At 40.9% G+C, this 11,707-nt stretch overlaps 1 protein-coding gene across 3 annotated transcripts in view; it reads right to left on the reverse strand.

Moving 5' to 3' along the window:
• myo9ab (myosin IXAb) overlaps nt 1-11,707 on the reverse strand; it is a 99,371-nt gene that overhangs the window by 35,656 nt on the left and 52,008 nt on the right. For all 3 annotated transcript variants that reach the window (XM_081356827.1, XM_081356828.1, XM_081356826.1), the window contains exons 8-21: nt 11,563-11,689; nt 10,348-10,437; nt 7,465-7,581; nt 6,693-6,827; nt 6,155-6,276; nt 5,447-5,588; nt 4,046-4,247; nt 2,976-3,089; nt 1,819-1,900; nt 1,552-1,662; nt 1,425-1,464; nt 501-623; nt 244-324; nt 56-166 (exon numbers count right to left, since the gene is read on the reverse strand). In XM_081356827.1, coding sequence (XP_081212953.1) covers nt 56-166; nt 244-324; nt 501-623; nt 1,425-1,464; nt 1,552-1,662; nt 1,819-1,900; nt 2,976-3,089; nt 4,046-4,247; nt 5,447-5,588; nt 6,155-6,276; nt 6,693-6,827; nt 7,465-7,581; nt 10,348-10,437; nt 11,563-11,689 — 1,597 coding nt within the window. The remainder of the gene's footprint in view (nt 1-55; nt 167-243; nt 325-500; nt 624-1,424; nt 1,465-1,551; nt 1,663-1,818; nt 1,901-2,975; nt 3,090-4,045; nt 4,248-5,446; nt 5,589-6,154; nt 6,277-6,692; nt 6,828-7,464; nt 7,582-10,347; nt 10,438-11,562; nt 11,690-11,707) is intronic.

An 11,707-nucleotide genomic window follows, 5' to 3' on the forward strand; every position in this document is an offset into this window, starting at 1 on the left:
GTATAATTGATGAATTTTGCTCACTTGACTTGTGTGTTGAATAGAGTTTTCTCACCTGAAAGCTGTACTTGACGCTGTATCCAGACTGCCGAATCCTCACGGTCTCCAGCATCCCAGTGTATCTCAGCTGTCTCAACACCAGCGCGTCGTTGAAGCGCAGAGGAAGCTACGAAACAACGACGCTAATCAAACCGCGCATCTAAATCTAGCGATGCAGGGACAGAAATAAGACACGTAATCTACCTTTTCTGCATTAGACCGGATGCATTTAACGAAGTACGGCTCGGACTGTCCCAGCGTCTCCATCAGCTTGTTGAGAGAAACCTGCATCACGAACACAAGACTGTGTTACAGTGCCGACACAATGCAGATAAGCAAGTGTTAAAGGACGTCGAACATTTTTCTGTTTCGGTACTAGCTATGCTCAACCTAAGGCATTCAGAGATTTGTTTGTTTGTGCTGAAGCATAATAAAAATATTAAAATGCTACAAATCCTCACGTTGAACTGAGCGCTGATACTGGGCGGCTTCTTCTTCTTGTGCAGGTGCAGGAGTGATTTGGTTATGCGGTCGTGAAGCGTCAGACAGCTCAGATACTTCAGTGACTTCACATCCAGCAGGTGCTGAACACACAACAAAACCTCCGTCAAGTCAAATACGGTCAAATGTGTGTTACATACAGTCTATTACATAAGATAACTTCCTTTAAAGGTGACATATTATGGCCCTTTTCACAAGATGTCATAAATCTATGGTGTAAATCTGTGAAATTTCAGCTCAAACCCCCCACAGATCATTTATTATCGCTTGTCAAATTTGCCCCTTTTTGGGTGTGAGCAAAAACACGCTATTTGTGTGTGTGTGTGTGTGTCTCTTTAAATGCAAATGAGCTTCTGCTTCTCCGTTCAGAACAGGGCCGGAATTAACTGGATTGAATTTGTTTCATAATTGATGAACTTCGCAACATTGAACTGAATTGAATCAACATTGATTATTGACGGCTTATTTTTTGACATGCTTGCAGAGAAAGACTTTTCAAGTTTTCTGTGCTGGGAGAAGCACCGGTGACCAGATTATAGCACTGAAACATGGTTTTCATGATATGTCCCCTTTAAATAACTCTGAATGAACATGCGCCAATGCTACATTCATAATCATTTGTTAATAAACAAGTATTCATTACTTCAATTATCTCATTGTTTCTGCATTAAATCATTACATTGTTTAATTAATACATTTTTAGCTAACTGTGATTTTATATATGCACATTTCTGAAATGCATAACTTAGTTTCCTCTGATAACTGATCACTCTAAATTGTAATGTCAATTTTCTGTAAAGCTGCTTTGAAATGATGTGTATTGTGAAAAGCGCTATACAAATAAATGTGAATTGAATTGAGTAAAGCGAGAGTGGGGCGCTTACCTTCGGGAGGCTGGGCTTCGTCTTGTAGTTCTTGTTCCGCCTTCAGGAAAGAGAGAGTGTGTGAGAGAGAGAGTGTGTGAGAGCGTGTGAACATGAGTCGGAGGAACTGAAGGCTGTTGGTACTCACATCAGGATTCCCTGCGCTCGCTCCAGAAGCTTGTTGTTCACAGTGTTCACGAAGATCCCCTCCTCGTCGTGAGAGGAGAACGAGGACCTCGAGCCTCGAACGCCACAGTCCCTGAGACACACACACACACACTCAAACTGAACGATTGATGTGTGGAAAAACCTCTAGATAGATAGATAGATTTTTTATTGTGGATCACAAATTGTGGTGTTTTTATTTGTTTCCCTCAGTGTCATGTGACCATTAACCAACATTAACCTGCCGTACCTGGATAGTTTCTGGCCGAGTGTGTTTGAGCCCTGCAGGTCCGACAGTGGCGTCCGCGGACTCCTCCTGCTGATACACGAATCTGTCAATCACGAGAGAGAGAGAGAGTGATGTACAAATACATTTCGCAGTATATTTAAACTACAATATGCATATTGCATAAATATTAAGAGCAACCCTAACTCACAAGATATGTGCAAAAACCAAATCTCTTTCAAACACAGAGCACAACGCCTCACGGAAACAGCAAATACCTTCAAGAGTGATAAGATCATCCACATGCTTGTAATAAGCAAAATCAATCAATATTCTTGCTTGCACCAAGTTTGAAAAAAATGTGTCCAATTTTTGTAAAAAAAATTTTTTCCTACTTATATAAATAGCCAATTATGCTAGGCCAAAACCAAAATTCAACAGCTGATATAAAATAAAATACAAATTCAACACATTTAAAACCCAAAATAATGAGAGCAAGAGACACAAAAACAATCCCCTCGTTAGTACTAGCATTAACAAAACCATTAGCAGAACACTCAGAACATGTTGATGTAGGGTGACCATATTTTAGTTTTCAGAAAAGAGGACGGGGGCGTGGTTGATGGGTGGGGGCGTGGTCTGGGGAGGCGTGACTAAGGGTGGGGGCGTGGTTGGGCCCGTGGTGAATGGGCGGGGCGTGGTTGGGGGCATGGTCAATGGATGGGGGCGTGGTTAATGAGTGTGTTGTGGTTGGGGCGTGGTCAATGGATGGGGGCGTGGTTAATGAGTGTGTTGTGGTTGGGGCGTGGTCAATGGATGGGGGCGTGGTTAATGAGTGTGTTTTGGTTGGGGGCGTGGTCAATGGATGGGGGCGTGGTTAATGAGTGTGTTTTGGTTGGGGCGTGGTCAATGGATGGGGGCGTGGTTAATGAGTGTGTTGTGGTTGGGGCGTGGTCAATGGATGGGGGCGTGGTTAATGAGTGTGTTGTGGTTGGGGCGTGGTCAATGGATGGGGGCGTGGTTAATGAGTGTGTTTTGGTTGGGGGCGTGGTCAATGGATGGGGCGTGGTTAATGAGTGTGTTGTGGTTGGGGGCGTGGTCAATGGATGGGGCCGTGGTTGGGTTCTCAGTGTAAAGCCTGGTTTGATCACTGTTCTCCTGCTGAAAAGGGATTGTCTCACTGTATCTGTCGTCTTTGCAGCGCTGCAGGATCTCAAGGCTCCGCTGGTGAACAGGGTGATGAAGGAAACTGAAGCTGTCCACACTCTTCTGATTCTGAACTGGACCATCAGAACCTGGGGGGTGGGAGAGAGAGAGACAGAGAGAGAGAGAGGGAGAGACAGAGAGAGAGAGAGAGAGAGAGAGAGGGAGACAGAGAGAGAGAGAGAGTAAGTAAACGCATTGAAGCGCATCAGCCGCGAGTCACTCATGAATGTTTCAGAAGTGTCATCTACAGTTGTTGTTCTCACTAATCGACTCTGAGTTTCTGCAACAACAAACACTTTAATAAGATAAAGCACGTTCACAAATGCGTCTGATAAACCATCGAAGAGCTGTTTGCAAACACACATGCAACTCCGCAAACCAACAGTTCAGGACTATATAATCATGCATATTTCAGAATGAGCATTTGCTTCGTCTATTTAAATAATAAAGCAGAGTTGCATCATGGGATTGTTCATTCACGCTCATGTCCCGTTTGAGTCTCACAGCAGCTTTAGTCAGTGTTACAGTCAAACCACACATCATTCAGACACCAGATATCATTTCTGATATTGTTTCACTAGTGTGATCATGACACTATAGTTCATTTCTGTAAGTGAGGAGAGCAAAATAAAGTAAACTGTGACATATTATACCCAATAATTCTTTATACAGAGACTACCAGTGACATTTGGGACCAAAGATGATCCAGACACTTTGAGCTGATCATGTTTTGCTGAAGTGTGTTTTCTTTAATTGCTAATGCTCTTTTTAAACACAGACTGAACACAATGAAGCATTGCTTGGTCACTGGTTGAGCTAAACTGGTATTATCTAATTGTGTAGTTAAATTTAACAGCTGACAGATATTCAACATAATTCATGTGTGAGACAGTCTAACAGAAGGACGGACAAAACCAGTCAAATATCAACTGAGTTCTGCTCATATTTTATTACCATTTTCTAAACTATAGCGAATAAACTGATAATGTGAGAAATGTTGAAGGAGTCTGAACACGTGTGTTTGACTGTAAGTGCTGTCACTCACCGCTGGTCGTCCTCCTTTCCGTGTGCCGTGTCCCAGACTCCCGGAAGGCGACGAGCGCTCGGAAAAAGGCCCGGATCACGGCCCATCTGAAGGTGGCCACCGGGTCGAGTCCCATCAGGCCGCACACGAGCGCGTTACGGCTGCTCTTCAGCAGAGCCACGATATCAGGACGCATGTGGTCCGTGTTCTTCTCCCGGAAATCCTGCGGGACAAACACTCACATCTCACATCTCTCAGCTTCATGACGACTATCGCTTTCCTGGAGCTCAAACAGTGGAGCGCTAGCGCTCGCAACGCCGAGGTCATGGGTTCGAGTCCCAGGGAAAGCAAGAACTGATGAGAGTGTAAATGTGGAGCTTGAAATGCAATGCAAGTCACTTTGGATAAAAGTGTCGGCCAAAAGCATAAGTGTAAATGTAAATGACATTCAATATTTAAATATAAACTAATGTAAACAAATGGTACAAAATGTAAACAATGCAAAAAAATAAAACTAATAATAAATCTGTACAATAGAGAAAAAAAGGGCTATCGGATAAAAACTGTTTTTTAAGGGAAAGTGTATTTTTTTTTCATTCCATATTTATCATGCACACTGTAAAATATTCAGATTAGCATGCTAATAAACTAGGGTTATTATAGGTAACTATAAGTAAAACTATTTTTTTTAAGCATTTTTGTTACTTTATAATAAAATATAATAAAATGAAACTTTTTTTTTGTTACTTGCCAAGGAAACATCTTATTTAAATTTAGTTGAACTGCTGTACTAAAATAAATAAAAACTATATAGACAAATAATGTCAAAAATGACAAAAAAATTCACTAAAATTAAAATTATATGGAAAATATGCAAGAATACGTCAAAATATTAATAAAAAAATATAATTGTGTCTCAACGATATAAAAATAACCGAAAATGAAGATGGTTGATGTGAAGCAGCTGTGTGTGTGTGTGTGTGTGTGTGTGTGTGTGTGTGTGTGTGTGTGTGTGTGTGTGTGTGTGTGTGTGTGTGTGTGAGTGTGAAGCGTGAAGATTTAACCCTCTCTGCCAAACATGTGCTCCAGATACACTCGTAGCCGAGGGGCCAATCCAACCAATCAGATTAAATCGCAGAATTAGGTCACTGGAAGTGGTGTGTGTGTGTGTGTGTGTGTGTGTGTACAAACATATGCAAATGCTTACTACTTAATCTCACACACACACACACACACATATTGAAGCTTGTTTCCACCACAGAATAAAAAAACTTAATTGCGAGTTTATATCTCTGAGACAAAAGTGAGATATAAACTCGCAACTGAAAGATTAAAAGTAAGACTTGAGAGATAAAACGTTTTATTTTATATTTGATTCTGTGGCAGAGAGCAGGTTTGATCCTCTGAGATGTAGATCCTGACCTTGACGCCGTACTTGACCTTCCCGGCGTAGTGGCGGATGATGAACGCCGGCTCCATGACGGCCGGGAACTCGATGAACGCGCTGCCCTCGTGCTGACGCTTGAACTTGTCCAGCAGAGTCTGGTTAGACGCCTGTGGAAAACTACAAACAACATCAACTCCCATTAATCCCTGATGAAATATACATTATTTGAACTCTTAAGTCATTAACTATGATCATTTTTTATGATAACATAATATGGTAATGTTTCCAATATATGATAACTGCAAAACTGCAATGAGTCATATGTGACCCTGGACCACAAAACCAGTCACATGTCGCACAGGTATATGTGTGGTGATAGCCAGCAATACATTGTATGGGTCAAAATTATCGATTTTTCTTTTATGCCGAAAATCATTAGGATATCAAGTAAAGATCATGTTCCATGAAGATATTTAGTAAATTTCCTACCGTAAATATATAAAACATGTATTTTTGTGAGTGAATGCTGCACAATCGCCAACATAAATGCACAACTTTAAAGGAGATTTTCTCAATTCTTAGATTCCAGATTTTCACATAGTTTTATATTGTCCTATCCTAACAAACCATACATCAATGGAAAGCTTATAATGTATAAATCTCAATTAAAAAAGACCCTTGACTGGTTCTGTGGTCCAGGGTCACAGATATGTTGTGTGTTGTGTGTTGTGGCTGAGACGCACTTGCACTCTTCGTCCAGCAGGTGGAGCAGCGCCGTGGGCTTCTTACTGATGAGGTTAATGCAGGCCGTGTTGTCGATGTACTCGATCATGTGCCAGCTGATGCCCTCCGACCGATACTCCTCCTGAGAGAGTCAACGTCACATGATCAACTTTTTTTTTTACTGTAATACAGTCAAATATTAATCGGGATAAATTTCATAACATCAAACACGAGGCCAAAATCTGACTACTCAAATGCAGTGATAAATATCAGAGATTAGACTGTAATAAAACTAAACTGAATGCTTGAACAAACAAACAAATTGATGTTGAAGAGTAGTTCACAGGAAAGTTCACTTTGAATGAACTACTGCTTTATACTCAAAGAACAAAGCAAAATCTCGCTCTATTCAAAGCTGAATCCGCATTGAGATCCTTCAGGAACGCTTGTATTATACGCTATGAAGTGTATTGATAATGACTTGCGCCTCCGCAAACATCAGTAATGATCACAGTGATGTGCAGATCTGGAAGCTCAGAGTCAGAGACGAGGCTTTACCTGCTCGAGTTTGAAGATGTGCTGGTTGAAGTAATGCTGCAGCGTCTCGTTGGCGAAGTTGATGCAGAACTGCTCGAAGCTGTTGTTCTCGTAGTCCTCGAAGCCGAAGATGTCCAGCACCCCGATGGACAGGATCTGAAACACATCAACACCCGTGATCAGGAGAACTGGGAACATGATGCAGGATCACGTCACGCGCCAGTTCACCACATTATCACTTTCAGGACGGCTTATGAAAGGCTAGAGAATGACAATTAGCCAGTAAACTATCAGAAAATGTCTATATGAGTAAACAAATGAACACACACACACACACATATATATTAGTGCTATATAACTTTTAAAATAAAAGTTTGTGTTTACGTGTGTGTGTATGTACGGTGTATAATTATTTATTTATTATATGTATACATTTAATAAATATTTGAATGTGTATACTGTATATATATTTATATATAATTTATGTTATATAAAAATATAAATATTTTATATATAGATAATAAAACATTTCTTAAATATATACATGCATGTGTGTGTATTTATATACACAAAATAATTATACAAACATATTATATAAACACAAACTTTTATTTTGGATGTGATTAATCGTTGCCTAGCACTAATATATATATATATATATATATATATATATATATATACAGTATATACAGTAGTCAGTAGTATATACAGTAATATACAGCAGTAGTCATGTGTGATTGTGTGTGTGTGTGTGTGTGTGTGTGTGTGTGTGTGTGTGTGTGTGTGTGTGTACCTTGGCCGAGTCCTCCAGGTCTTTGTTGTAGAGCAGCGCGTGATTGGTCCGGAAGACGATCCAGTCGAACAGAGCGCCGTACAGAGACTTGGCCATGGAGTCCCTCACCGTCCCCGCCTGCACACACACACGAGCGTCAGACACATGAGCACTACTGTCTCAGACCCTCCACTGGACATCACACATCACACATCTGAAGAGATGATGTTTGTCCATCTACAGAGTCCAGCGTGAACAACTGCAGCGCTGAGAGCCGACGTTTAAGGAAAAAGTCTGTCGGAGTCTCACAGAGTCTCTCTGAGTCTGTCGGAGTCTCACAGAGTCTTGCGGAGTCTCTCTGAGTCTGAGATGCAGTCTCTATGTGTCTCTCTGAGTCTGAGTCTCAGTCTCTCTAAATCTCTGAGTCTTTAAGTCTCTCTGAGTCTCTCTGAGTCTCTCTGTGTCTCTCTGAGTCTGAGTCTCAGTCTCTCTAAATCTCTGAGTCTCTAAGTGTCTCTGAGTCTGCGTCTCTCTGAGTCTGCGTCTCTCTGAGTCTGCGTCTCTCTGAGTCTGAGTCTCTCTGAGTCTCTCTGAGTCTGAGTCTCTCTGAGTCTGAGTCTCTCTGAGTCTGAGTCTCTCTGAGTCTGAGTCTCTCTGAGTCTGAGTCTCTCTGAGTCTCTCTGAGTCTGAGTCTCTCTGAGTCTGAGTCTCCTCTCTGAGTCTGAGTCTCTCTGAGTCTGAGTCTCTCTGAGTCTGAGTCTCTCTGAGTCTGAGTCTCTCTGAGTCTGAGTCTCTCTGAGTCTGAGTCTCTCTGAGTCTGAGTCTCGAGTCTCTCTGAGTCTGAGTCTCTCTGAGTCTGAGTCTCTCTGAGTCTGAGTCTCTCTGAGTCTGAGTCTATCTGAGCCTCTCTGAGTCTATCTGAGCCTCTCTGAGTCTGAGTCTGTCTGAGTCTATCTGAGTCTGAGTCTGTCTGAGTCTATCTGAGTCTGAGTCTGTTTGAGTCTCTCCCAGAGTCCAAGTCTCTCAGAGTCTCTCAGAGTCTCTCTGAGTCTGAGTCTCTCAGTGTCTCCCAGAGTCCAAGTCTCTCAGAGTCTCTCTGAGTCTATCTGAGTCTGTCTGAGTCTCTCTGAGTCTGAGTCTATCTGAGCCTCTCTGAGTCTGAGTCTCTCTGAGTCTGAGTCTCTCTGAGTCTGAGTCTCTCTGAGTCTGAGTCTCTCTGAGTCACAGTCTCTCTGAGTCTCAGTCTCTCTGAGTCTGAATCTCTCTGAGTCTGAGTCTCTCTGAGTCTGAGTCTCTCTGAGTCTGAGTCTCTCTGAGTCTGAGTCTCTCTGAGCCTCTCTGAGTCTGAGTCTGTCTGAGCCTATCTGAGTCTGAGTCTGTCTGAGTCTATCTGAGTCTGAGTCTGTTTGAGTCTCTCCCAGAGTCCAAGTCTCTCAGAGTCTCTCTGAGTCTATCTGAGTCTGTCTGAGTCTCTCTGAGTCTGAGTCTCTCTGAGTCTGAGTCTATCTGAGCCTCTCTGAGTCTGAGTCTCTCTGAGTCTGAGTCTCTCTGAGTCTGAGTCTCTCTGAGTCTGAGTCTCTCTGAGTCTGAGTCTCTCTGAGTCTGAGTCTCTCTGAGTCTGAGTCTCTCTGAGTCTGAGTCTCTCTGAGTCTGAGTCTGTCTGAGTCTATCTGAGTCTGAGTCTGTCTGAGTCTATCTGAGTCTGAGTCTGTTTGAGTCTCTCCCAGAGTCCAAGTCTCTCAGAGTCTCTCTGAGTCTGAGTCTCTCAGTGTCTCCCAGAGTCCAAGTCTCTCAGAGTCTCTCTGAGTCTATCTGAGTCTGTCTGAGTCTATCTGAGTCTGAGTCTCTCTGAGTCTCTCTGAGTCTCTCTGAGTCTCTCTGAGTCTGTCTGAGTCTGTCTGAGTCTGTCTGAGTCTGTCTGAGTCTCTCCCAGAGTCCAAGTCTCTCAGAGTCTCTCTGACAGATGATTTAAACATCCAGCGGTGCACAAATCTCCTTCAGCATGTGCGAAGCCCATAAAGCTGCAGATGAAAGCTGCCAAAACGCTGCTTATTGAACCTGCACGAGCCAAAACACATAAAACTCTCTCTCCAGTTTCTGACGCCCTGTAAGAGAAGCTAAACGAGAAACGGGCCTCGTGTCGCAGGGCATGCTGGGATACAGCGGAGCTGATTGGCTGTTCAGAGACTCAAGGACGTTGAATCCTAAGGTTTACTGTCTTCTTCATAATATAACACAACCTCATGCCCAGTGTTGCAGAAGTAACTCCTGCATTATTGATTTGTTGTTTTATTTTTAGCCTAATTCTGGAGGAGGGATGAAACATTATATAAAACTCCCCTAGCATGATTCATTATTTACAACACTTTAACATTTATGATTACACACTCAGAAATGGTGGAGGAGAAACTCAGAATATTACAGGAAAGGTGAGTGTGTGTTTGTTTTCTGAAGCACTGGGGTTTTCAGATAAACCACTGAGTTATAAACACACACACAGACACAAACACACACACACAAACACAGAGACACACACACACACACACACACAGTCTGAGGAGGAAACGTGCAGTCTTCAGGAGTAAAATAAGACCACAAGAGAAAGTGAGATGAGACAGAGAGATAGTTTGAGGCTGTGTGAGTGAGTGTGTGTGTGTGTGTGTGTGTGTGTGTGTGTGTGTGTGTGTGTGTGTGTGTGTGTGTGTGTGTAAAGCATGAAGAGATTAATCCATTGCACATGAAACACAACAACTTTAAACAAAAGTCAAGATTTCATAATACTCCGTAAAAAGACAACCGTTCTCGATCACATCAGCATTATCCAGGTTTCTTGAGCATCGTGCAGAAGGTGTGTGTGAGTTCAGGGGTGTGTTGAAGTGTGTTGAAGTGTGTCTTTAGTCTCACCTCAGCTAGTTTGTATGGCACAATCAGTCTCTCTCCCACCGTCACCGTCTTGCGTGTCGTCAGAGCCTCGAAAAGCATCTCCTCCTTCACCTGGGCAAACACAAACCGTGAGATCTGCACATTTCTCTGACAGTTACTCAAAAACTAGCGCTTTACTCTGCTAATCAATCTGTGTTTGGACACCATGTGAATAAATTGTTGGGATGTACAGCATAAACACTGGGAAATTTCATGAAAAACAGACACGTTTGCTTGTCTAAGCGTGCAAGTGTTTCTTTATACAAGCCTTGAATGCATATAAAACCACATTTTGTCTGTGAAAACTCTCATAAAAAAGTGTTTTAGTGCTTTTGTGTGTATTGGTGTGTTTTCTGCGGTGGGCAAAACCCTTTCCACCAATATTATTATAAACCAAAACATTGTATAAAGAAAATACAAACGAGGAAACTAAAGCTCATAAAGTACAAAGGCTCGTGCAGCCAGAGTAAATCAAACGTGTTATTGCAACGGTGTGTGTTTAAACAGGAAGGTGTTGGAAGACCATCAACAGACGGCAGAATAAAAAATAAATAAATAAATAAATAAATAAATTTAATTTAATTTAATTAAAATTAAAATTAAATTAAAATTAAATTAAATAAATGAAAACTAAATTAAATGAAAAATAAAATTAAATTAAATTAAATTAAATTAAATTAAATTAAATTAAATTAAATTAAATTAAATTAAATTAAATTAAATTAAAATTAAATTAAAATTAAATAAATGAAAACTAAATTAAATGAAAAATAAAATAAAATAAAATAAAATAAAATAAAATAAAATAAAATAAAATAAAATTAAATTAAATTAAATTAAATTAAATTAAATTAAATTAAATTAAATTAAATTAAATTAAATTAAATGTGCAGCCAGAGTAAATCAAACGTGTTATTGCAACAGTGTGTGTTTAAACAGGAAGGTGTTGGACGACCATCAACAGACGGCAGTATAAAAAATAAAATAAAATAAAATAAAAATAATAATAATAATACAATTAAATAAAATATAAAGCATTCAATTAAATAATTCAAATAAATAATTAAAAACAGATGAAGTTTATCAAAACATTGCAAGTTAATGAAATAAAATAAAATAAAATAAATATCTGATGTTAAGTGAACATGAAGTTAATTGAGAAAGGCCTCTGATTGGTCCAGCCTCAGCAGGGCTCACCTCCAGGAGCTCGGAGACGATGGGAAGCACCTCCGGGTTGCAGATATCGATGGAGTCGTCTCGGTACGTCTTCTTCTTGTAGCGGATATTCCCCAGGTGAAGGATTGCAGACAGTAAAGAGAAGATTCTGCCGAAAACATCTTTG

The sequence above is a fragment of the Scardinius erythrophthalmus genome, assembly GCF_964197995.2.
Source record: "Scardinius erythrophthalmus genome assembly, chromosome: 24".
Classification (NCBI taxonomy): Eukaryota; Metazoa; Chordata; class Actinopteri; order Cypriniformes; family Leuciscidae; genus Scardinius; species Scardinius erythrophthalmus.